At 53.1% G+C, this 23,688-nt stretch overlaps 9 protein-coding genes across 9 annotated transcripts; 3 read left to right on the top strand and 6 right to left on the bottom strand.

Annotated features, from left to right (window-relative positions):
- Positions 1-35: 35 nt before the first annotated feature.
- On the bottom strand, positions 36-635 carry BO97DRAFT_352278 (Yae1 family protein; the record flags this gene model as incomplete). The annotated part of the gene is made up of 1 exon (XM_025692020.1): positions 36-635. The coding sequence occupies one exon, from the start codon at positions 633-635 to the stop codon at positions 36-38; it is 600 nt and encodes a 199-aa protein (XP_025548443.1).
- A 452-nt stretch (positions 636-1,087) lies between these two features.
- BO97DRAFT_375030 (methionine--tRNA ligase MES1) lies at positions 1,088-3,118 on the top strand (the record flags this gene model as incomplete). Its single annotated transcript, XM_025692967.1, has 2 exons — positions 1,088-1,227; positions 1,291-3,118. The coding sequence occupies 2 exons, from the start codon at positions 1,088-1,090 to the stop codon at positions 3,116-3,118; spliced, it is 1,968 nt and encodes a 655-aa protein (XP_025548444.1).
- Positions 3,119-4,140: 1,022 nt separating this feature from the next.
- sonA (putative nuclear pore complex protein (SonA)) lies at positions 4,141-6,524 on the bottom strand (the record flags this gene model as incomplete). The annotated part of the gene is made up of 3 exons (XM_025697820.1): positions 4,141-4,962; positions 5,027-5,256; positions 6,500-6,524. 3 exons carry the CDS (start codon positions 6,522-6,524, stop codon positions 4,141-4,143), a joined length of 1,077 nt encoding a protein of 358 aa, XP_025548445.1.
- Positions 6,525-6,981: 457 nt separating this feature from the next.
- BO97DRAFT_407809 (uncharacterized protein) lies at positions 6,982-7,268 on the bottom strand. The gene is made up of 2 exons (XM_025695713.1): positions 7,223-7,268; positions 6,982-7,158 (listed from the first exon to the last, which is right to left on the bottom strand). Exons 1-2 carry the CDS (start codon positions 7,260-7,262, stop codon positions 7,040-7,042), a joined length of 159 nt encoding a protein of 52 aa, XP_025548446.1. The 5' UTR covers positions 7,263-7,268; the 3' UTR covers positions 6,982-7,039.
- Positions 7,269-7,800: 532 nt separating this feature from the next.
- Positions 7,801-8,549, top strand: BO97DRAFT_352118 (uncharacterized protein; the record flags this gene model as incomplete). Its single annotated transcript, XM_025692015.1, has 4 exons — positions 7,801-7,942; positions 8,003-8,054; positions 8,120-8,303; positions 8,397-8,549. The coding sequence occupies 4 exons, from the start codon at positions 7,801-7,803 to the stop codon at positions 8,547-8,549; spliced, it is 531 nt and encodes a 176-aa protein (XP_025548447.1).
- A 471-nt stretch (positions 8,550-9,020) lies between these two features.
- rgsC (putative intermediate filament protein (Mdm1)) lies at positions 9,021-13,418 on the bottom strand. The gene is made up of 2 exons (XM_025690309.1): positions 10,630-13,418; positions 9,021-10,553 (listed from the first exon to the last, which is right to left on the bottom strand). The coding sequence occupies exons 1-2, from the start codon at positions 13,274-13,276 to the stop codon at positions 9,493-9,495; spliced, it is 3,708 nt and encodes a 1,235-aa protein (XP_025548448.1). The 5' UTR covers positions 13,277-13,418; the 3' UTR covers positions 9,021-9,492.
- A 400-nt stretch (positions 13,419-13,818) lies between these two features.
- On the top strand, positions 13,819-15,258 carry BO97DRAFT_171956 (bifunctional phosphatidyl-N-methylethanolamine N-methyltransferase/phosphatidyl-N-dimethylethanolamine N-methyltransferase). The gene is made up of 5 exons (XM_025690310.1): positions 13,819-13,988; positions 14,058-14,097; positions 14,185-14,201; positions 14,279-14,744; positions 14,998-15,258. Exons 1-5 carry the CDS (start codon positions 13,940-13,942, stop codon positions 15,074-15,076), a joined length of 651 nt encoding a protein of 216 aa, XP_025548449.1. The 5' UTR covers positions 13,819-13,939; the 3' UTR covers positions 15,077-15,258.
- A 379-nt stretch (positions 15,259-15,637) lies between these two features.
- On the bottom strand, positions 15,638-18,199 carry BO97DRAFT_396624 (RXT2 domain-containing protein). The gene is made up of 4 exons (XM_025694093.1): positions 17,860-18,199; positions 17,663-17,784; positions 17,371-17,524; positions 15,638-17,291 (listed from the first exon to the last, which is right to left on the bottom strand). The coding sequence occupies exons 1-4, from the start codon at positions 17,927-17,929 to the stop codon at positions 16,015-16,017; spliced, it is 1,623 nt and encodes a 540-aa protein (XP_025548450.1). The 5' UTR covers positions 17,930-18,199; the 3' UTR covers positions 15,638-16,014.
- A 152-nt stretch (positions 18,200-18,351) lies between these two features.
- BO97DRAFT_375046 (uncharacterized protein) lies at positions 18,352-22,792 on the bottom strand. The gene is made up of 4 exons (XM_025692968.1): positions 22,337-22,792; positions 20,543-22,160; positions 20,334-20,447; positions 18,352-20,281 (listed from the first exon to the last, which is right to left on the bottom strand). Exons 1-4 carry the CDS (start codon positions 22,625-22,627, stop codon positions 18,516-18,518), a joined length of 3,789 nt encoding a protein of 1,262 aa, XP_025548451.1. The 5' UTR covers positions 22,628-22,792; the 3' UTR covers positions 18,352-18,515.
- Positions 22,793-23,688: the final 896 nt, after the last annotated feature.

Consider the following 23,688-nt stretch of genomic DNA (forward strand, 5'->3'; position numbering starts at 1 on the left):
GGTCGTACACTTCTAGACTTGCAGCAACGGGGTCCTCAATGGCGGATACTTAAGGAACTGATGTCTTCAATGCTACCGGTGCCGTCACCTGCAGGTGCAGTCGATGTTTCCTTTGCGTCCGGGTGGATGTCCGAATTGTCATCCCTCTCGCCCAGCGCACGCTGGATGAGCTTAGCCTTCATGACTGCGCCTTTATGGCGTTCGTCCACATCGTTGACAGCTTCCTCATCGTTTGCCGTGGGTAGAGAAGCAGGATCAACTAATTCCAGCAGAGTGTCAAGATTCTTGGGCAGCCTGGAGCTCGCCACCAAGTTTGGCATCAGCTTGCAAATCGATGGGTCCAGCAATCCTTCGCTTGGCTGGTCACTCGTCCCAACCTCGTCCTTCGACTGCGAATCGGCCTTGGCAGAGACCGACGGATCGGAGTCTGCAAGTCGCTGAGCCCATACCAAGGCTTTCCCGTACAGTCTTCCAATCTCGACGAACTTTTCGAATCCTTTCTCGACGGCAAACACGCTTCCTTCGGTGTAGCCAGCCAACGCACCGTCCGCCGAGCCCAGGTTGAAGCCCTCTTGGTAGAATTCTTCCTCCAAGTCCAGAAGACTCTCCAGCAAATTACCGTCACTATTGTCCATTGCCATTGTGTCTCCACCCTCTTGCTTCTTGAGGTGTGGTCGGAGAGTTATAACGTTGTAGGGTGTTAGAAATGGCCGCACCGAAGACTGTAGATAAAGAAACGCAACAAAGAAAGGCAGGCCAACCCAACAGAATGGACGATGCGGGGAGCAAACAGAGAAAAGAAAAAATCGCGATGGAGGGGAGGGTAGCGATAGCGATAGCGAGAAAAAGAGAGAGTAGATAAGCAACTTAGCGCTGCGGAGAAGAAGAAGAAGAAGAAGCGATGAATCATCCTCCGACAGGCGGCGGCGGCGGCAGACACAAACTTCTTCCTTACTACTGAGTGAGTGTGACTGACTGACTGACATCCGAACTTCTCTCTCCAAACCCCGCCAATCTTTCCCCCCCTCCTCTTCCTCCCTCTTCCTCTCTCTCTCTCCCTCCTCCCCTCCCATTCTACCCACAAAGTATGGCGTCCGAGGAATCAAAGATTTTACCCAAGAAGGGTCAGCGCAATATCCTGGTTACCAGTGCCCTGCCCTACGTGAACAACGTCCCCCACTTGGGTAACATCGTGGGTTCCGTGCTCAGTGCCGATGTTTTCGCTAGGTCCGTCTCTCCCCTCTCTACCTTTCTCTTTCCCCTCATTGAGCTAACCTAACCCTCAATTAGATATCACAAGGCTGCCGGACATCAAACTCTCTATATCTGCGGTACCGATGAGTACGGAACTGCGACCGAGACCAAGGCGTTGGAGGAGAAGGTGACTCCGGAGGAGCTGTGCGCCAAGTATAACAAGATTCACCAGGAAGTCTACGAGTGGTTCGAGATCGGCTTCGACCACTTTGGCCGCACCCCGACGAAACAGCACACCGAGATCTCCCAGGCCATCTTCAAGCGACTCTACGAGAACGGCTACCTGACAGAGAAGACCGCTGAGCAACCGTACTGTGAGACGCACAACTCCTTCTTGGCCGATCGCTACGTCGAGGGCGAGTGCCCTCGCTGCCACTACGATGACGCCCGTGGCGACCAGTGCGATAAGTGTGGCCACCTCCTCGATCCCTTCGACCTGATCAACCCCCGCTGCAAGCTCGATGGCGCCACCCCCGTCCGTCGCGCGACGAAACACATCCACCTCCTCCTGGACAAGCTCCAGCCGCAGATCGAAGAGTGGTCTTCCAAGGCCATCGAGAAGGGTGACTGGCCCAAGAACTCGCGCGTCATTACGGAGTCCTGGCTGAAGGAGGGTCTGAAGGACCGTGGTATCACCCGTGATCTCAAGTGGGGTGTCCCCGTGCCCCTGGATGGCTTCGAGACCAAGGTGCTCTACGTCTGGTTCGAGGCCTGCATCGGCTACCCCTCCATCACGGCCAACTACACTCCCGACTGGGAGCTCTGGTGGCGCAACCCCGAGGACGTCCAGCTCTACCAGTTCCTGGGCAAGGACAACGTGCCCTTCCACAGCGTCATCTTCCCCGGTTGCCAGATGGGCACGGGCGAGAAGTGGACCATGCTGCACCACCTCAGCACGACTGAGTACCTGAACTACGAGGGCGGCAAGTTCAGCAAGTCGCGCGGCATCGGTGTGTTCGGCAACAACGCCAAGCAGACGGGCGTGCCGCCCGACGTGTGGCGGTACTACCTGCTCAAGAACCGCCCGGAGACGGGCGACACGCAGTTCGAGTGGCGCTCGTTCGTGGACAGCAACAACAGCGAGCTGCTGGCCAAGCTGGGCAACCTGGTCAACCGGGTGATCAAGCTGGTGATCGCGTCGTACGGGTCGGTGGTGCCCGAGTTCACCGTGCCCGAGTCCTTCCAGCCCACCCTGGACGAGGTGACGGCCACGCTGCGCCAGTACGTCGAGGAGATGGAGGGCGCCCACCTGCGGGCGGGTGTGGTCAGCGCAATGAAGCTGGCGGAGATCGGCAACGGCCTGATCCAGGCCAACCGGCTGGACAACTCGCTGATCGCCAACGAGCCCGAGCGCGCCGCCGCCGTCGTCGGCACCGTGCTCAACCTCATCCACCTGCTCGCCAGCGTCTTCGCCCCCTACCTCCCCGCCACCTCCAAGTCGATCAACGAGCAGCTGGCCGTGCCCTTCGGCCTGATCCCCGCCCTCGACGACCTCAAGGACGGCTGGAAGCCCACCGCCGTCCAGCCCGGCCACAAGATTGGCAAGGCCCAGTACCTGTTCTCGCGCATCGACCCCAAGAAGGCCGACGAGTGGCGTGATCTCTTCGGCGGCTCCCAGGCCGACCGCCAGAAGAAGGAGGAGGAGGCCGCCAGGGTCGCCGCGAAGAAGGCCGCCAACGCCGCCGCCAAGGCCAAGAAGAAGGAGAAGAAGGCCAAGGCCGCGGCTGAAGCTGCTGCTGCTGGCTCCGCGCAGCCCGTCGAAGCCTCCGCCAAGGGTGGTGCCGAAAAATCTGACTCCTCGACCGACGAGGCCGTCGACAAGGTCACGGACGGTGTCGCTCAGGTGACCCTTCCCACCTCTTAGTATACCAGTTTATCTGTGACGTGAATTTTCAAGAAGTTTAGAAGATTTTTTTCTCTGTCTTTCTTTCTTTCTGCCACCATCCCATCCACACCTAAATTCTTGAGTACATGAAGCGTAACATCTGCCAGTTCTGTTTCTGTACTGGGGGAACAAGCAGGAATAAACACCGGAAGTTCCCTTATCTCAAGTCTTTCTAGAGCGACTTGTGTGTGTGTGTGTGTGTGTGTGTTTGTGTGATGCTGATCGTGTTAGTGGTTGGATTAGAAGCACTTTTTTTTTCTTTTTCTTTCCTGTGGTTTTTACTTATACATATGCGCAGAGTTGATACGAGATATGATGCAGATTGATTCCTTTTTCTTTATTTACACTTATCATCAGAACTTGAACTTTCCTGGATAGTTTCTGGTCTTATCGTTTTTTTTTTCTTCTTTTTACGACTTTCTAGCAATAGGTGAGGGGAAGGTGTATACAAGGTGGGCTGATGTAGTTCGGGTGCATTTCAAAAAGAAAAAAAAAAATCATAGGTCCCTTCGATGCACTATGATTCTTTTTCCCGGGGTCGAATCCATCCTGGTAAACGTATGAAGATTGATATCGGCCACGCGAGTAAACACCCTGCAACGAGATGGTCGCTCATAGTGCCTACCTACTACCATCTTGCCTACGGCATAACCACGGGAGACATCGATTCTAAACCTGAAATGAACCGCTCATATGCATTATTCCCTGAACCAAAAGAAAACGACGATAGAAGAAATACATAGAAGAGGAAAGAGAGGAAATGTGGAGATGCGGGAGAAAGAGGTGGAAACCAATGATTTCTGATCTGAAGGTCGAAGTTGTTGATTTCGCAAAATCTCTAAGTATCGACCTCCGGACTCCCTTAGAGACATTACATAGATCGAGCGTACACGCACACACCCGTGAGTGAACGTACCAATGCTTGCATGAAGCCCTTCTTCCCCGGATTCCCCTTCTTTCTTTCCCTGGACATCAGAATATTTCTTATCGAACTTAAATCATTACCGCTTGCGAGTGCCGGGTCGGGGCTTGACTTCCTCCTGGGCGACGGGGTGCAACATAACCTTGTTGGCAAGTTGGGGGGTGTTGGCGGAGTAGCCCTTGCTCCAGTCGTAGCTGACAGCGTAGGCGAAGATAGTGCCGGTGCGATTGAAGGCGGTGGTGGAGATGGTGCCGCCGACCGAGGGGTAGCCCTTGAGGCGGTGTTTGGCGTCCTTGTCCCAGAAGTGGAAGGTGCCGTCGCTGCCGGCGGTGCTGAAGGTGCCGTGGATGGGGTGGAAGGAGATGGCGTTGACCGAGTAGATGTTGCTGACGTCGCGCTGGTTGGGCGGTTGCTCGCGGTGGCACTTGAAGCTGAAGTTGGAGCTGGAGTCCTTCTCGTCGACGTACTGGATGGCGCAGCGGCCCTCGACACTGCCGACGGCGAAGCCCGTGGAGTCGGCGAAGCAGCTGACTACCCGCGTCTGCCACTTGAGGGGGGACTGCATCGTCTTGAAGAACTTGGTCGGCTGGTCGAGGTTGATGATGTTGATGTAGCGGTCCGCCGTGCCCACCACCAGCAGCTTGTTCTTGACGTCCATTGTGTAGACGCGCTCTTGGCATTCCACCGTTGCGATCGGAGTCTGCTGCCGGATATCCCAGTATTTCACCGTCTTGTCCCACGAGCCTGTGATGAGTAACGGGGTGTTGCCCTGCGGGTTGGGGATCATATGGCAGCTGCGGATCGGTGCATCGTGCGCTGCCACTTGAGTCGTCGCATTTGAAGCCAGATCCAGCATGCGGGCCGCCTTGTCCGCGCCGGCACCAACGACTTTCGTTCCATCCTGGACAGGTCCCTCATGCATTAGTCGCGGAGCCGGGAGAGGGGGGAGGAAGGACGAAACGTACCGGTGACCAACAGCAATTCAATACCGGGCCCTCATGCTCAAAGAAAGCTTTGCCCTCACTCTGTCCTTGCTCGTTGATCTCGTAGATGCGCACCTTCTTGTCCCACGAGGCAACGGCAAGGTATTCACCGGTCGGACCGGGGGAGAATCGGATATCCGAGATGCTATCTTCCGGAGGCTGGTTCAGGGCAACATCCTTGGAGATGTCGCCGGTGGTGTTGGAAGCACCCGCTGACGACGAAGCGCCAACATTACCGAAGAGCGATGCCATCTGCTGTATGTGATGTGGTAAAGGACGGGTTGGCCGGAGGCAATGGGGACGAGAGCTCCGACACGCGAGACGAAAAAGGAAAAGCAGACGCGATGGATTAATCGGTCGACGGTCGGCAGGATCAGAGGGGGGATTCTAGGCGACTGCGAGATCAGAATATTAGCTCCCCACGGTTTTTTCAAACTACAGAGCAAGAACAAAGCTCGTGATAAGGGAAAGCGCTAGGCGACGAAGCACAGGAACATGGAAGGAGAAGTGATGCTCTTTCGTCGTCCATCCGCGCAATCCTCGAATATCTTCGTTCCTGCCGAGCCACACCGCCTTCCGCCCGGCCCAGGTGCTGACTCAGCCATTGTCCTTTGGTCTGATCGACTTGACCTTATCGGGAGTATCACTTCACAAGTGCATGCATGGGTGAGAGAGGGTCAGATGATCGAGAGTTCGACTCGTCGATGTTTTTGGGTCTGGCAGCACGCCAGCCTGCGCTTCATCCAGCGGCCAGATTTATAGTCTGTTCCTGTTCAGGTTCCTGTTCAGGTTCCTGTTCCTGTTCCTATGAGCCGGCACTGGTACGACTAGGATGTGCTCGGAGTTGGCATACAAGTGTTTAAGAGATCAGGTCATCCGAGCTGACAGTGAGTTGTCACCACTAGGTTCAGGACTAACAGATGACATTGTATACACATACACACAGGAATTAAGACACGGGAATACAGAGCATGCAGGCAGCCCTGAGTCCAGAATTCCCTCTTCCTCCCCATTCCCTCCCGCTCCGACGCCAAACAAATGTAGGCAGGCGACAGTATTCGGTATGAAACCGCAGGCGAAGCTGGTCGTGATTCGTAGCTCACGGCAAACCCCGCCCGGGGCTGCAAGTTGAGGCAGTCTGCGAACCAGTAACCGACCTCCATCATCTTACGATCGACCTCCGATGGACGTTCTGGAGACAGCTCGTTGCAGGGAGGTATCAGCGCACCCCGGCTCGGTGCTGAGCATACATCACACCACTCGAAGGAGTGGGGGAAGCCAGGCATGATTTTCGACAAGTCCAGTCCATGACCAGGCATGCATCCCTGACAGTGCTCAATGTACTCAATGTGCTCAATGCACTCAGAGTACTTGGTAACCTTTCATGTCCCTTCATTGTAGTGGTGATGCCCCAACTTTAGCTCACGTGCGGCTGGGGAACCAAGAGCCGTTTACAGGTTGGGGAAGTGAACAGTACCATGGAAACTGGTATCGATTGATTGGCATTCTAGCCCGAAAACCACGCAGACGATGAAGTCATCCATTTTTGGGGGAATGAGTGGGGGAGTGAGCCGATCTCTGGTTGCAGTTGCATTGGTGGTGTCATACTATGTAAAAGAGTCCAACAGTACTTTGTTCAAGTGTCAGTGTCAGTCAGTGTCAAGTGGAGCGTTCCCGCGTTGGGAATGCGGGGTGCAGCCTTTAGTTTCCTTTTAGTGGCCGCTTTCAACGTCAGGAGCTGCTCGTGTGATCCGGTCCTGCCGGGGACAATATCACATTTCCTAGGGAAAAATTATACAGAATACCAGTAAGGGTCAGGGACACTGGAAACGGAATTGAAAGGCTGAAACACAGCATCATCATCATCATCATCAGCATCATCATCAGGTGATGCTGATGATGCTGGAGGAATCAAACGCCGCTCCCCAGCTAGCAATGCGGAGATCATCCCATGTATGTATTGTACAACAACATACGATTCCAGTCTGGTCGAACCTATTGAGTTCCTTCAAGTCTTATTCCAGTAGTATCACAACAGTCGTGGAGATATCGAGCAGCTGTCGTAATCACTGTTATAGTTGTTATTGCTGTTGTTGTTCTTCTCACAATCAATTCTGGGCGTCATAGTCTAGTTAGTATACACCATAGAGGATAGAGGATAGAGGATAGAGAGTATACCACGAGATGAGCCGTCGATGTCGACTCTTCCGATCATCATTCGAACAACGTCCCACCCGTCAAACGAGTGGAAATTAATTACAGTCTGGGTCGAGCCAGAGAGTCAAGGGGGCTTTCATGCAATTGAGAACCGGGGGTGGGTTGAACCAGTCAGGTCACCTGCCCACCCTCCTCGCTGTGTCTCTTCCCCTCTCTGTTCTACTACTACTCACTTACTTCTTGAGTCCTTCTCCCCTCCCTTCTCCTTCTCTTCTTCTTCTCTTTCTTCTCTTCTTCATCATCATCCATTGAACTATCCATCTCTCATCCACTGCCAGTTCATCCACTACTTCCACCCCAACGGTTCGGTAAGCTTTGGACCCTGACCCGGAACTCTTTCACCCCATATTCCCTTGTCACTTCACCCTCTCTGTAGCTTTAGGCTCCCTGGAGTCGTAGGCCATTCTCCTATTCCCATCTATCCCTCACCATCGTCATCGTCATCGTTATCGTCATCGTCATCGTCATCAGCATTATCATCACTAACTCATGTATTCTCATCTCCCCAGCCAGTAACCACAGACTCATACCTTCCCATCATGTCGGAAGAACTCACCAAGGTCGACTCCGCCGTCGCCGGCTTGACGCTAGATGCCAAGGAGGAGAAGCCCAAGGAGACCAAGGCCAAGACACGACGTGCCTCCTCCACCGCCGAAGGCGTCTACAACATCAAGGAACTAGGTACGTGTGTCGTCTATCACCGTCACTTCCCCAGCACAAGCTAATCTCCGAGTGAAACAGAGGAGAAGAAGATCGAATTGACTCTTCCCATTGAAACGCAACGCACGGGATGGTAAGTGCACCACAAACACCACCAACCCAACACCAGGACCTAAAGCTAACCTGCCTGAACAACAGGAAGCTCAACACCTCCCCATCAACCATTGAGGACAAGGACATCCTCAAACTCCACCTCGTCAACCCTCCCGTCAAGAAGATCGACCTGCACTTCCCCTTGGGGCTGGAGGTCACAGCCCGCAACATGAAGGGCGTCACGGTAAAGGATGCGCTGGACGCAATCCACAAGCAGTTCAAGAAACAGGTATGTTCTTTTCCCCGACTTTCTTTCGAACCTTTCACTCGTCCCCTCCAACCCCACCAAGCAACACAACTAACCATCACCTCACCACCCCAGTCCGACGACACATTAACGGAGCCCTACCTCAAAGGTTTCGAGTGGGACAAGGAGGAGTGCTGGACACGCCTCATCGTCCACCAGACCAAGACGGGTCCCCCGGTCCAGACCAGCAGCAAGAAGTCCAAGAAGAAGAAGAGCGACGACGCATGAGCGGCCTGTCAGCCTTGCCTACCTGTGCCTGGACCACACAGCCAAACCCTCTTTCTCTCTAATCCTCGTAACGAACCACCTCCCTCCCCCTCGCTGACTGAAGACCCCGTCTGCAAATGCGGGACAAGGGGTGAGGGGAACGATATCTAATCCTTTGTAATCCGAACCCCATTCTCTATCTTCTGTGCTTTTAAATTCCTTTCTGTCTCTCTTTGTCGTCTCATGGTCACTTTCGTTATTTTCAGGCGGGTACGCCAGGTGTTTTTAAAGGGCTGAGATGGAAGAAGTGGAGTGGAAGTGCAACCCCTACTGCAACTGATTGACTGGGTGTCGACCAGCGAATTCCATCATTTACACACGCTCATTCTCCGAATACCAAACCAGACAACCGGAACACGATCAGTGGCCTTCTTTTTTTGCCCCAATGAGTAGAAATGTAGACATGCCCATGAGGTATGAGTGGGCGGGATAGGACCCCGATCGCCAAGAGGACTAGCGGGACTAAGCTGAGGGAACTAGTTCCATGGCGTCAGCACTAGGATCCACTTCATCGACTACAACTTACTTAAGAACTAGGTAATGCATCTGTGTTGTTGTTACTAGATACAGTATGGGATAGAGAGATGCATCTAGCAAGCAGCGTCCACGGAATTTGTGTATTATTCCTCAAGTCACAGGGAGCAATCACGCTTATTTGCACAATGGGCAGCCGATGAGTATAGACACAGGTGAGGCAGAGGATAAAACAGAAGACCGCCCTGATGGCTCGAATGCGATAGTAAAACATACAAACGCCCGCTAAAGTGATGCAAGAACTGACGGGCAAAGAAGAACAACAGATTAAGGGGGAAGTGGGAACACGCAGAATTTGCTCAATCATAACAAACAACGCAATACGTCACGGTCATCATCAGACGCATTAATGTAGTAGAGAGATGTTGTTTTACCGATTACGGCCGACTCCGTCGACAGTACCTGCAGTGGTGTTGGCCCCGCCGAACAAAACCAGCATAATCTCGTCCAGGATCGTGAACACCAGGTGCGTGTTCAACCGTGGGTTGTTCAGCGTGGCGAAGATGCGCCGGGCCGCGCCCTGCGCGTTGGCCCGCCCGACCACGTTGCCGGCCAGGTCGGGGATCAGGGTCGCCAGCACGAGGCTCGCCTCGGTGCGGCTGCGGAGACGCTCGGGCGCGGTGCGCACTTTGCTTTGGCGCAGGGTGCCGCCCGGCCACATGGTGTCCCTGGCTAGGGATACGTAGCGGAGGAGCGAGTCGTCCTGCACCAGGGATCGGGCGCCCTCGCGGACCTTGCGCTCGATGGTGCCGCCCAGGAGCTGGTGGAGGACGACGACGACGGCGCGCCCGCGCAGCCAGTTGTTGCCCTTGTTCAGTTCGAAGCCTTCGAGGAAGAGGTCGCAGATCGGTTTGATGAAGGGTTCAAGGTCGCGGTCTTCGAACGCGTTGAGTTCGGCTTCCGCTTCGGCGGCGGTGACGGCGTCTTCCGGGGAGAGGGGAACGGTGTTTGTGGTGGTGGTGGTTGCGGAATTGGTGTTATTGTTGGTGGCGGCAGATATGAGGTTTTGGCCGGCCGTAGAGAGTTGATCCAGGACGCCGAAATTGCCGAGGAAGTCGTCCATTCCGTCGGCGACTGAGTTGTAGATCCGGGTTACTAAGTCTTTGGTTTCTCCGTCGCGAGAGCTCTGCGTCTCGTCGCGTTGGATGATCGCTCGTTGCGACAGGAAGGCTCGCAGATCCCGGCTGCGACAGACTTCGGGGAGGAGGAGCAGTTTCTGTAGATATGTTTCGAGAGCTAGACGCCGTTTCTGGAGGAACTCCTTTTGGAGTTTCAGGACCACCCGGCGACGAGGGAATTCCAGGTGCCGCACGGACGGGTATCTCATGCGTAGCTTGGTGTGGAGTTCATGAAACTCGCTATAGCGACGCGCAACTGCCCAGGATGCCGCTGGCATTTGCTCGCCGGCATTTCTCTGCACCTCGATCACGTCTAGGTATATGTCAGTGAATTGATTCATTCCGTCATATGTATGAAGAATTAAGCAGAAGGGGACGTTCAGGCTTACACATCGCGAATTCCCGACCATCCTCCTCTTTACCCACTACGATGGATTTGATCCGGACTGTAGATCGACCATACAAGCTATTATCACTCTCTTGAATGATGTACTGTTGCCGTTGCATCTCTTTGCGGTGAATCTCACGCTGAATGCTCGCCTTGGACTTGCGCAGGATTCGCATTTCCGCGGTGTTGTTGGTGAGCTCGGCTTTCCGAGTCAGAGTGTCGACCACCGATTCTTGCGACCCCAACTTTTCAATGTCAGTCGTAAGCGCCTCAATGGCTTCCGTCAGCCCTAGGTCTCCGGGGGCGGCTTCATGAACCTCGTCGGCCGGGTCCTTTTCTGATCCCAGAGGCTCTTCATATTCATCTTCGATGAATTTCTGCTGGTCGGCAAAGAGATCGTCATCAAAGACGCCATGGCGGGAAGACCGATCAATGAGTCCGAGCGACGCGATACTTGGTTTCGCCCGGTCATCAACGCGGTTCTCCGCCCGAGCAGACTCGATCGAGCTACGCGGAGACCGCGGGAATGGATCACCAGGTACAAGGCGAGTGGGAGATGCATCTCCACTCTTTAAATCTTCCAGCCGACTATTTTTGGGCTGATTGGTGATGATATCGTTCAGAGCAGCCTCTATTGTCTCGATCACCTGATTCTGGCTTGCCTCGTTGTCACCATTCTGCGAGTCTTGACCAAGACTCTGGGTCGACATCGCCAGGGGATCGGTGTCATAGTCATCATCGAACAAGGGAGCTGACCTTTCGGAATCGAACGATCTTCTGGAAGAATCATCGTCATCGAGCCTTTTGCCCATGCTACGGACATCACTTGACGACACAGCTGCTCGTCTTAGGTCTTTTGGTCTGGCATTAGGCTGCGATGAAGTGCGGGTCATTAGAGGGAGCGGCCGTCTCTCGAGCAGCTCGGCGGGGCTGGGAGGATTGGGAGGTGCATGTGTCACGGACTGTGAAACTTCATCCGATGCAAGGTATTTGTAATATAAATCGGACTTCTTGAACTTGGGGTAGTAAATATTTTGGAGCTCGTCCAGCACCGCCGATTGGGTGGTTAGAATGACGGTGCGCGCTCTGCGGTATTGATCCGCAGTAGCTCGCTTGCCTGCGCTAAGAAAAGCTTTGACTGCTCGACGTGATTCATCCGGCACTTTCAGTTCGGGCTTGTTCAGGTAACGCTGACTGATCAAGGCCATGTCATTTTGGTCCGTAGGCGTCCAGGTCGTCGAACTGGGAGAGTCCTCATCTCCAAAGTCATCCTCCAGTGGATTGCGGAACCCATCAACCACGATCCAGAACTGCACTAAAGACATGAGCTTTTGACGGTCCATGAACTCCATGAAGTAAGAGAGGCCTGAAGCGTCGTGCATCACATCGACTAACGATGCTTCCCGTGATGCGGAGTTCTTGCGGCGGAAGTGTGATGCGGCTGCAGAGGCGTGTGATACATGGCTGCCTGCGGGCGTCGAGAGTTTGGCCACTTTTTGATCCAAAACCCTCTTAGCCGTTTCTAGCCTTTGCAGGTAAGTCGCATCCTGTCCTTCGACCATGGATTCTCGCTTTAGCTGGCTTACAATGAGCGCCCTGAAGCGTCTGGCGTCGGAGATATTGTCGCAGCGCCGGATCGCTCGTACGAATCTCTCGAAGGCCCTTTCCGAGTCATGTGGACTTAAACGCGGAAATTGGCTCCCACGCTTGGATCTTGGGGCTGGTGAGGCATGCTCGTCCAACGCTGCCCGCAGCTTTCGCACCGTCTTCCGGTCCTGTATAGCAGTACGCCCATAGGCCTCCACCAGTTGATTCCAAGTGTCAGGGTCTGAAAGTGACGCAATTATAGGGTACAGTACGGCGCATGCGAGGATTTCTCGGACGATGACGGAGACGATGCGACTATTGAGTACCGATGCGGGAAAAAGCTTTGGCAACAAACCGACGGTCAGTTTGCGGAGGTACTCTTGCTCGACGAGCTTCTGATCTGACAAGGAAAGTCTGGCGGCCGGATGTAAATTTCCCTCCCGATATTTGCTGGCGATGGCCAGGTCGAGCTCTTCCGACTCGGTGACATTCCGTGTAAGATTTCGTCCCCGCACCAATCGCTCCGCGACGTCGAACTCTTTCAGGTGGGTTGTAAGTATTGGGAAGATTCGGGAGACTAGAAGTGAGACTAGGTCCTCCGCAAGTAGTCGCTCGCGCAGGTTTTCAATCGCGGTTCGGATCACCCGGTCGACCTCGTTCACGAATGCGGGGTTTGGACTGATGTGTTGATACCAGGATGCGACAAAATCGCGCGTAACTAGACTGAGAACTTCATCAATGCCCTCAGAGACAACAAAAGATTGAGGGTATAGAGAGTCGGGTTTGTAGATAGAGCGCTTTTGAACACCCCGCGCTTCCTTGTCCCAATGGCGGCGGGTGAGGAACGCGACGGGGCGCTTGTTGAAGGTGGGGGAGGCTGCATCAGTTGTAGGTCGCGTTGTAAGAAGGACGAGAAGAAGTAAAATAGTCGCAGAAATCAATGCGCCTGACACCAGTGCATAGCCAAGGTATCGGAGCACAGGAAGCCACTGGGTTACCAGTCCCCATGCTATGAAACCACCGATGCCCAGCAGGACATACTCTTGACGCTTCAGGGCCATTGTCCCCGGATCAGTCGTGCTGCCATGCCGGGTCACGCGAGATAAGGACAGGGTGTATTTGTTGAAAAAGACATTGTATGGCTTATTTCAATATCATGGAAATTCGAAAGGAACCCCTGACTGGGACAATATTGGGAGTATTATATGGTCGAGATAACCACGATGAGATAATGCATGGAACGATGATGATAAGTGCAGGCGGTGAGGATATATGGTTGATCCGGAGTCCGGGACCACGATTGGTAAAGTACGGTATCATAGCATTACCGGCTATACCGAATTAGGAATCTTGTCAACAAGTTGGGTTGGCTCAAGTATGCTTTCTCCCATCTTCGAATGCTTAGGGACAACTACTATGCTTGCGGCACTATAGAATCGTGAGACATGGTGTTTATTGCATAATCTGGCCCTGACGACGGGCTGAAATAAACCTCATGAGTTTCCGACTAAAAGTGTTGGGCCGGGGTTGAAGTCCCGTGACGGCCGCCGAGGAAGATAAACGACGTCATGCCGTTTCGGGAGATGTTCTTCTCCACCTCCATCTCTTTTGTCTTCCTCCTTCCTCGTCTCTCTCTTCTTTCCCTCTCTCTTCTTTTCCTCTTCACTCCTCAGTTCCCTTTCTTGTCCATTCGTCTCGCCTTGTCTTGCTTTATTTCTCTCGCTATGGCTTCCCTCTCCCACTTCGTTGACTTATCCCAGCCATCCCTCCAATGTATGTCCCGCTAAGGTCTTCCCCGGTTCTCCCCGCCGCATGTGATTCTCAACTCCACTCTCTGTCTAGGGGCTGCGTTGTCCATCGCCTTCAACCCGATTTTCTGGAAGTGAGTATTTCGTGCTGGACCGTCCTCACTGACCGTCTGTCATACTTTTCTTCGGGTCAGTCGACTAATCTATCGTCTCAAAATCAGCATTGTCGCACGTGCTGGTCGGTTCTCCCCACCACCCCCGTCACTCAGGTCTGCCTGCCAGCCTGGCGAGATCCGAACCAATCCAGCCTTACAGGGTGTGAATGGACCTCGTTCTCATCTTGTTCTGTAGAATACCGCAATCACTTCTTGACTCGTATTTTCGGGGGTAACCCGTACTACGGCTGCTACTTCCTCGCAGTCACCATTTTCGGCATTGGAATCCTACGCGACCACATCTACCAGACGGCCCTGGCCGACCAGCCCTACTATGCCCCAGTGCACCAACCCGTTCTCGGCGGTCTTCTCTTCTCCGTCGGCTCTGTCCTCGTCCTCTCCAGCATGTGGGCTCTCGGTGTGACAGGCACCTACCTGGGAGACTACTTCGGAATCCTTATGGATGCCCCCGTCACCGGATTCCCCTTCAACGTCACCGGCTCGCCGATGTACTGGGGAAGCACCCTCAACTTCTTGGGTGTTGCCCTCTACAAAGGCAAAGTGGCGGGACTTTTCCTGACGGCCGAAGTCTTCATTCTCTACTGGTTCGCTCTCCAATGGGAGGAGTAAGTATCCCCTTTCATCCACTGTCCCCCCACCCCTACATCTCATTCCTTATACATCATATCACGGGCCTGTCTCTGTACAAGGCAAAGTATCAATCAGCCTCACTCGACCAACCCAACGCGACAAGACCAGAATCCCTGCAAACCTACCGTCCCACGAACATCATGGCCCACACGCGCTTCTGCTTTTGTACCACAAGAACACCCCAGACTGGACCTCGTGATCCACTAACCACAAACAAACCTCATGTAGTCCCTTCACTGCCGAGATCTACGCCAAGCGCGAACGCGAGCGTGCCAAGGGCAAGCAAGGCGGCAAGAAGAACCTGTAATCGCAGCTCGCAAGCAGCCCTTTCAACGGACGGTCATACTTCGATTTCGGGAGTATCATGTCATGCACCTCTCCCCGGCTTCCTGATATAACCACCCCCCAAATCCACATGCGAATGCGATGCAGCTCCCCCCTAACGCGCCAATGAAGAAAAGAGGGGAGCCCCTGGCTCTTCAACACCCATTTACTACTCCGCATCTTGCTATCGCATGCCATTGCCCTCCTAAGACAGCCTCGCAACGTCAACGCAACCCACCAGGTAAAATCGAAAGTGCAGAGGCTTCTCTACTCTACAACGATCCTCAACGATAACCCGATACCCACTCACCAACCCCTTTTAAAGCTACAACGCAGAGAGTCAAAAATGAAAAACGAAAGCAAGCCGACGAACCGAGGATATGGTACAATATACCAGTCTCTGGCGGCGGCCGGTTATTCGATCGAAAAAGAAAATCAAAAGAACAAGAGGAGAAAGAAAGGTTTACAGTACACGAGAAGGGAGGAAGTAGGGGAAGTAAATAAAATGCTTTGATGTTGCCATTTGTGAGCTTTTCTCATGAGGCCATGGTTATGTATATAGATCGCAATGATTGAAAACAAAAAATGCCAAGTGCCCTGATACTACTGGTCGAACATATTTCTGATCCGTAATAAGTAGTCTTCATATGTCACAGGAGATGGGGGTAAAATGGGGGTGGGTATCAAGGTGTGTATATGCGGCGTGCTACATGCAGAGAGTCTGACAGGGAAATGGGGGGTGGTCATCAGTCAATATTCAATGGGGATCAGCTCAAAAGTAAACACCGCCAACTCCGCGCTATAGGTCTCTTGAGATGTTAAGATAAGAATCGATGCCTGCATTCGTGGAAAGTGAAAGAGTGGTGAGCCGGGAAGGAAGGGGAGGGGAAAGAAGAGGCGAAAAGCAGAAGCGAAGAAAGTCTAATTTCGTCTTCCTCTGCCCCTCTTGTTCGACGTCCGGCTTTCTTCGACAGGCTCGATGTCATCCTCGTCCGCGCCCTTCTTGAGATCCTCTCCCTCGGCAAGACCCCATTTCTCGCGGTCATACCAGTCTTCGCCGTCGCTCATTTCGCCGACGTGGCCTTCAGCTTTGCACCATTCAAGTACGTCCTCCTTCATTCGACAAGCGCGGAGGAGGCATTCCAGCATGTGCTCAAAGCCGCGGACCGTCTCTTCTTGTTTCTGGACGTAGGACCATAATAGTCGGCGGGTGTCTTCCGCTTCATTGGGCGGGAGGCCGAAGTTGAGGTCAGGTCGGACCGTTTCGGGTATGAGGAAAAGCGGGTGAGGTGTGGGTAGGCTGCCCAGAGTGTCGTCGGATGGAGACGGGGACAGAAGGTCGGATTCATCATCCTCTTGGGGATTGGTAGCGTTGGCCTGCGCCCGCGTTGTCATGCGTCGGGGAGGCTCTGGCGAGGAACCATCCAGCATCTCTGCGTCCTTATCCGTCTCGTCGCCTGGCGCATGAAGACGACTCTCGGTGTTTGGCTGTGCATCTCCAACAATTGCAAGGCCATCGTTGTTTGCGTTTCCCTTCCCTGCTCGGTCAAGAGCACTATCGGATTCGGATATCCGAGCATCCACGGCTTTAGGGTTGCTGACAGTGTTACCTCCATTGACTTGCGCCTCTTGCTTGGTTGCTTCTGAGTGATGCGGCAAGTCGCCAACAGGTGTGTCAACTTCCTCCGATTTAGGTTCTCTGCTTTGATCGAGCTTTGGCAAATGATTGGCCTGCTTCGTCTGCTCATCTGGGATATCAGTCATCTCCACGTCTTGATCTGCAGCAGGCTGAGCCTGCGGCGTCTCGTTCTGAGCGGTATGAGACAGCCGTGAAGCATCTGTAACCGACGACGACCCCTGTGCTCCGTTTCGTTGCGTTGCCGGTTCACTCCTTGGTAGAGGAGTAGCCGTGCCATTCGGTCCGTACTGGCTCAAAGACGGGCTATGCGTAGTACTAGCCACCCGGGGTTCGAAGATCCAGCGATCTCCCGGTGTTTCAACCATTGCACATGACATCCAAGAACTATCCCCAAGAAATTGTCTGTGCAGATTTCTCGCTCGCCACAACAATGCTCTTTCCTGGCGAAGTTTGGCTTCAATCGCCTTCGTCATGTTCGACAGTGCTTTCGACGTGTAGGCATGCGACATGGAAGGATGGGTAGGCAGTTCAGAAGGATGCTTGAGCGGGCACATGTAATCTAAGACCGTATGAGATAGAACAATTAGCCACCCGTACCTTTCCCACAACCAATCCTGGGAGAGGGGGTGAAGACTCACTTTCAAGAGCGATTTCAGAGAATGGGTTCTCTTCCGCTGCCGCAGCATCGGCCTCAGAGTCTTCATCGTCGTCATCGAGCTCATCACCTTCCGAGTCGTAGCGCACGGGGTTCCGTTGAAGGATGTAGCGCGTAAACCCTCCATGCTCGATTTTCTGTTAATATTAGAACCCGTTATAGCCAGCCTTCCAACTCGCGCTCTCCCTTTAAGTCCGTGCTTCCGTCCGTTCATGACAGCCACCGCCAGACTGGCAGTATGAACGAGAGTGAACACATGCGGATGAGCGACTCACCTGCTTATATTGATCCTCCGGGTGCAAGTATCCTAGTGCGCCCTCGCGGACGAACTTCGCGTTTGCTCGGAGCTTGTTGCCTCGATTTGTTGGCTGGGTGATGGGATCGTCGGGGCCCGAATCTACCACGGCGAGAAGGAAGGAGGATTAGCCAAAATCTCGGCAAGGAAGGGTAATATGGGGAGGTGAAGACGTACAATCATTTTCCTTGTGCAAGGCCCTTTTCATGCCAAGGATCGTATCGAGGATTAAGGCCTGCTGGTTCATGGCTGCGGTTGGAGCGAACAGACGACGGAAGAAGCAGTCGCACTACCAAGCAGCCGCAAGAGCAGGAAGAGGGGAAGGAAATGGTGTCTGGGATGACGATGGTGTTGACAAGAAGGGTTTTTGACAGAGACTCTGTATCAAGGAAGTGTGTCCGGGTTTGAGCCCGAGACCAAGACACGGGCGAAAGAGATGGGGGGGTGGTGGTGAGAGCGAAGTGGGAGGAGGGCAGAAGGTGAATCTGCGCAGCTCTTCCGTCCGACGACAGAGCGAGAGAGCGAGCGAGAGAGTCGCTCTCCGCTTAACGGAACGGGGAGCTGCGGGCGTCGCTCCGATCGCCGTCGCTAGACCATTGCGGGCAATTTGTGATAAGGCCGGGATCACGTGATGGACTTGTCTTTATATTAAATAAACGGCATGCATGTCATCATCATCTTCATCTTCATCACACTGTATGTACACACTCCGAGGTCTATCCAAACGAACATTCTGCAGCCACTGCACGAGTATCTCTTTCGAGCCAACCTAGATCTTCATTTGAACCATTACAAGATTATCTCCACCTAGATCTTTCCCTTACCGCTAAGTTCTAGTCATCAGCATCGACCCAGACCAGAATCCCTTTCTTATCCGTTCGCATGTCTTCTGTCGGAAGGACCCGAAGAGTCTTGTTGAAGTATGTATCTACTATAACGAGCTGTGGCTGAATCCACAAACCCCGTTTAGAGGCCAGTAGGTTATACCGGACTGTTTGTCTGCTCAGCGGTACCAGTTGTACAACAATCGTCTTGGGTCCGCTGAAGGCGAAATTCTCGCTAGCCTCCATGGTCAGGTTGAAAGTGAGGAAGTGCATTGACGGGTTCTCCAGCGTGTACTCGAGGTGAATCAGTCCTGAAAGAGCGTTGGAAGGTTTCGCCGAGGCCAGTACCCGAGGCTCGCCGGCCGGGATCATGAATCGGGGGATAGCAAGTGTCGACGTGGTGGTATCTAAGTTAGAGCCATCATCTTCGGTTGTGCTACGCCTCCATCGTATCTCAAGGGCCAGAGTCAAGGCAGTAGGCCGTCGGTCGCCCAGAATCTCCTTCTGCAGATCTAGAACGAAATTGGACTCCCGGAGTTCCTCGGGTTGGATTTCAACAGCTTCAGGACTAACAACCTGCTCCGAGCCGATATGGCAGGTTGATGCCCCACCGAGTCCAAGCATCACAACCGACATTTTCTCGATGACGAGAGGCTCCAACGCAAAAGAGACAACTTTTGAATTCAGACACCATCGCTGCTGCAGCCCTCCAGGTGTTGTTACCTCTCCATTGGGGAGCAGGTCATCGTCAACGGTGAAGAAGTCCGGCCAGGGCTCTGGATGAAGATGAGGAAGGAATTCATAGTTGGCTTCAAAAGGTCGGATTATAGTTAGGCCAACCCGTGTTGTTGCGATGATTGGTGTCTGAATATCAGACACGAGGTTGTAAACTGTGGATATTTCGAGTTCGTAGTTAGAGGCTTCGCTGGTATCGGTTAGAACGATTGCCAATTCTCGGTGGCTCGAGCTTTCCATCAATCCTATTGGCCGTTTGATGAAATGTGACACCCCTTCAGTCGGTGTGCTCTGCCCAGAGCTCGGCGTCTCGGGGCATGTCGCTTCATCTGACCATCGGATTTTGGCTTTGGAATCTGGATGACCGAAAAGTCTCGTTTCCGCTGAGACCTCGGCAGCCTCATCTTCCTCGTTGTGAAGGTCAACCTTAAGGATGATTTGCTCGTTTGTATAGTATGTATCTCGCATGTTCAGCACAGAGATACGTATCTTCGGCGGCTTCGGCAGGATCTTGCACCGACCAGGATCTCGACCTTTGCCGACACGTCGTCGTGTTGGGCCTTTTGAGGCCGTCTGCCACCACGACGCTTGGGTTGTGTTGTTATCAGTAATAGCGATGGCAAGGTCAAACTTTTCTTCCTCAATAAGCAGTGTTATTGAAGCCACGCGTGAATCTCCTGCCTCTCGAGGAATGCATGTCAAATCATACACCCTTGTTTGAGAGGGGGCAATGGTCAGACCCGCAATGCCGGTCAGCGCTGTCAAGCCAATAGTAGGTGACTGGATAGAGGACTGGTCTACCGACACACTTGGGTCACGCAGAGACGGCGAAGTTATTGTACACGGCGTCATAGTATCAATTTCTTGGTCGCCATTTGATTGAAGCCTGATTGGGCGCAGGCACCCCTCGAAAGCAATTTTGATTTCTGAGAATCTGATGGGTGCTGATGATGCGTGGGCTAACGATGTGATAGCCAGTTGACCCTTTAGTGGCTCGCCGACATTGCCTTCCGACTTCTGAAAAACAAATGATGCCGTGACTGGCGGGCAGTGTTTAGCATCAAACCCTTAGTAGCGGAGGGTGCGTCTTACCGCATGAAACAACATCCTCTGCAAGCAGAACAACCGATGGCTTTGGTTTTACCAAGGGAAGGTTTTCGAGACTCCGATGAATATCGTAATGCCAATCGGGCCGGGGCGTGAAAGCTAATCGGTTGTCAACAGTTCAGCGCAAGCCAAGTGAAAAGCTAGCCCAACCGGTATCTATGCAAGCATAGGATCAAGTCAGGGTCTTATCTTACCCTTGTTGAGCAACTCCCAGTCAACTCGTAACATCAGGTCACCGTCATCAACCTGTGACGCACTTTCTCTCAACGCCCAGCCGGCCTTCTCCATTAACTGCCACCAGCCAGTGCGTCGCCACGTCAAGGTTGGCCATAACGTTTTAAGAATTGCATAAGCTTCCGGCCACAGTCCCACACGCATGTATTCTTCAGCTATTTCCAAGCTAATGCTTTCCGTTTTCCGTATCTGGTCACGCTTCGAAAATTCTTCTAAGGCTGCTTTTAGCGCATCTAGTCTCCAAGCAAAGTGATTGAAGCCGCTTGTCCCCGACCTAGGTGCCTCGGAATGTGGTTCTGGTACCAGATATGTGTCGTACATGTAAGATTTGTTCGCTATCTGAGAGGCGGGAGATTGTCCAGGTGGCATCCGGTCTTCTTCTGGAATCTGCTCTGCCAAAATACGTCGGAAGTTGGCGTGTTTGGCTGCTCGATATAGCCAGTATCCCTCATGGTGAAGCTGCTCCCAGGGTACTTCAGCATCAAGGGTGGTATTCGTTTTGTTTTGGGGGACAAAAATCGAATATTGCTGCTGGAATTGATCTTGCGGTATACCCACGGAGGTAAACTGAGGAATGTTGGCCTGACGTATGAGCTGTGCCATGACCATCGACCACCGAGCCTCCCACGCCTCCCATCCATAATTCTTCGTTCCTTTACCGCGGCGGTTGAGGATATCGTGTGAACGTGTTCGATGGTTGCCCCATGCCCGCACCGCAATGGCGGTCTGCCCGATCCACAAGAGGCATCGTATAATTCGTATGGCAAGGGCGTCTCCAAGTAAGCGCGCATCATTAAACCGAGGATTCCAGCCAGCGATAGACTCAAAGACTTCTTGGCCGAACAGAGTTTCGTACGCGCTCTCGTAGTTCCTCAATGCTGCATCGATTTCTCGACGGAACTCCGCGAAGATCCCCAATTTGAATTCATATCTAACATTCCAACCCTGACTCGACAAGGTCTGGGAAGTACCGCTAGTCGGTGGCGCTGTTGGTGGGGGGATGGTTCCTCGGTTCCGCTTTCTCCTAGCATGTTTAGACAAATCTCGATAGTATTCTATCACGGATGGTTGCAGGTGAGATAACAAAGACGTTGCGAATTCCTTCAGTTCCATCGTCGTGGCATCGGATGGGAGAAGGAAAAGTGACTTCTGATCCAGATTGGTCGCTCTCCGAATGCCCGCTGCCCGGTCCTCGGCATCTCCGTAGTAGCTGTTCTCGGGGTCTTCGGATAAAAGAACAACTAAGAATCGAGTCTTGTAGCCTGATGACTGCCATTCCTTCTTCAATCCATTGATCTCTATCTTGAGTTGGTTGTCGCGCAGCGAGCTCATGTTAGGGTCTGCGCAAAACGGAAAGAAGTTGATCACCGCCGCGGGAACGAGGCCCTGATGTTTAGTGACCCACAAAGGCGTAAGTAAGCCATCAGGAAATGTGGGCGACGATGGAGTCAAAGGTGAAATAGGCGAGTGAAGTATGAACGAGGTTCCGCGCGGTACATCATTCTCCTGGCCGGCTACAGGACTTGTCGGCGGGGATACGGGTGGGGGATCAGCTTTGCGCGGAGGTAATCTATAAGACTGGGCAGGTATCAGTCAACTTGAATCTCGCATACAGCAATGAGCAGAATGATGGTGAAACAAGAGCATGACCGGGTGACAGTCGTAGGCCCCCGGCGCAACCAGTCTGTCGGTGCGACAAGGAGATGAAGCGGAGGGAGGGGCACGGCCTGGAGTAGCGCCCTGAAATGGCTTACCCGTCCAACACTTTTGATTTTATATTGAGCTCTTGCTGAGTCTGTATGACTTTCGTCTCTAGGACTCTCTACCAAGCGCGATGCATCTTCTTCCAGAAGTACACGTCGCAGTTCCTCCGCAACCGAGCCGCTCAACGGCGGGAAATCTGAGTATACTTTCGCGCCCTTCTCATGCAAAAGAGGATAATCGGTCCGCACGATTTCCAGCTCCTCCTCGGGCTCTGGTTCAAGGCCGGAGAGCAATATGAACGGAAGGTTGTGAGTGACGTAGTCTTCAGGATAGGCGTCCATTGCGGACAGGTGCTCTCTCGCGATCTCGTCGGTCACCGCATATCTGATTGGAACGGAAATTCGAAGTCACACCGGAGGTGACTGGTCCAAAGAAAAATGGGGTAGAAAGTGAAGGGCCAATTGTGATAACGTAGATACCTAGGTAGAGGGGTTGTTGTTGGGGGAGCTTCCACCCGAATGAGCTGGCGGCACGTCAGAGAGGGATTGCGGGCAACTAAATGCCAGATGGGGTTTCCGACTGCAAAACATGCCAAGCTTGCTTTCGGTCCTCCCGCCGCGCAACATTCACATACTCCGATACACGACGCCTTGTGCATCATAAAAAATTCATTCAACAATCCCACGCTGGAGTGCATGAAAAGGAGGTCCTTGGATTGAATCTCGTCGTGCTTAGCTGAGAGAACACAGCTCAGGGATGTTTAATACAAAGTTCTACCAACAACGTATGTACCACCTCATCACCGAATCACCGGTTCAGATGTGAATATATAAAATCAACTTCAATCTCCTCTGCTCACTAAGTCCAGTTGTCCGCGACCGTCTACATCAGGGACTAAGTAACCACTATCAGGAAAGCCCGAGCTTCAATTGAGATGATGCCAGATTAATACCCCCTACTGGCATACAATAGAGATCGCTGTTTGTTGCACTGTCCAAGCATCCACTTTGACATGAAATGATCCCCCTGCGACGATACCCAGCCTGGAGGGCGTGCTCTCATTAGCAATAATGAACGATGATGATCTCACATCCACATGATATGCATAAATCTCATAGCCCCAACGCTTCTTATATCATGTTTCCACGCGGCCTGTGTGTTCTATATTGCAGCTATTTCATTGGGTGCGTTAAGAAGGAATGCAGGAAGATCGGTCGTCAACCATCGCCCCGGCATAAGAGGTGGCGGCAGTGGAAGTTATCCATCCTTGCCTCGGAATAGACCGCGTAGTTTAATTTGCAGATACCGAAAGTGCGGATCGAGAACAGCCGACCCTCATTTCGTGCTCAACCCTGTGAGGGTTCGGTGGGGATCCATGCTCCTGAGTCAAGAGTTTCTTACG

The sequence above is a fragment of the Aspergillus homomorphus genome (genome assembly GCF_003184865.1).
Source record: "Aspergillus homomorphus CBS 101889 unplaced genomic scaffold BO97scaffold_39, whole genome shotgun sequence".
Taxonomy (NCBI): Eukaryota; Fungi; Ascomycota; class Eurotiomycetes; order Eurotiales; family Aspergillaceae; genus Aspergillus; species Aspergillus homomorphus.

Bases quoted from the DNA above. Each gene is read 5' to 3' on its own strand.
- BO97DRAFT_396624 (XM_025694093.1), bottom strand. From the start codon at position 17,929: ATGAACCAGCAGGCCTTAATCCTCGATACGATCCTTGGCATGAAAAGG. The intron at 17,785-17,859 runs GTACGTCTTCAC...TCGCCGTGGTAG, and splicing joins CTTGCACAAGGAAAATGATT to ATTCGGGCCCCGACGATCCC. The intron at 17,525-17,662 runs GTGAGTCGCTCA...TAATATTAACAG, and splicing joins CGGAGGATCAATATAAGCAG to AAAATCGAGCATGGAGGGTT.
- rgsC (XM_025690309.1), bottom strand. From the start codon at position 13,276: ATGGCCCTGAAGCGTCAAGAGTATGTCCTGCTGGGCATCGGTGGTTTC. The intron at 10,554-10,629 runs GTAAGCCTGAAC...ACATATACCTAG, and splicing joins TGGTCGGGAATTCGCGATGT to ACGTGATCGAGGTGCAGAGA.
- BO97DRAFT_407809 (XM_025695713.1), bottom strand. From the start codon at position 7,262: ATGATGATCGGAAGAGTCGACATCGACGGCTCATCTCGTG. The intron at 7,159-7,222 runs GTATACTCTCTA...TATGACGCCCAG, and splicing joins CATCGACGGCTCATCTCGTG to AATTGATTGTGAGAAGAACA.
- BO97DRAFT_171956 (XM_025690310.1), top strand. From the start codon at position 13,940: ATGGCTTCCCTCTCCCACTTCGTTGACTTATCCCAGCCATCCCTCCAA. The intron at 13,989-14,057 runs GTATGTCCCGCT...CTCTCTGTCTAG, and splicing joins ATCCCAGCCATCCCTCCAAT to GGGCTGCGTTGTCCATCGCC. The intron at 14,745-14,997 runs GTAAGTATCCCC...AACCTCATGTAG, and splicing joins TTCGCTCTCCAATGGGAGGA to TCCCTTCACTGCCGAGATCT.
- BO97DRAFT_375046 (XM_025692968.1), bottom strand. From the start codon at position 22,627: ATGGACGCCTATCCTGAAGACTACGTCACTCACAACCTTCCGTTCATA. The intron at 22,161-22,336 runs GTAAGCCATTTC...ATACCTGCCCAG, and splicing joins AAATCAAAAGTGTTGGACGG to TCTTATAGATTACCTCCGCG. The intron at 20,282-20,333 runs GTAAGACGCACC...ACTGCCCGCCAG, and splicing joins AGAGGATGTTGTTTCATGCG to TCACGGCATCATTTGTTTTT.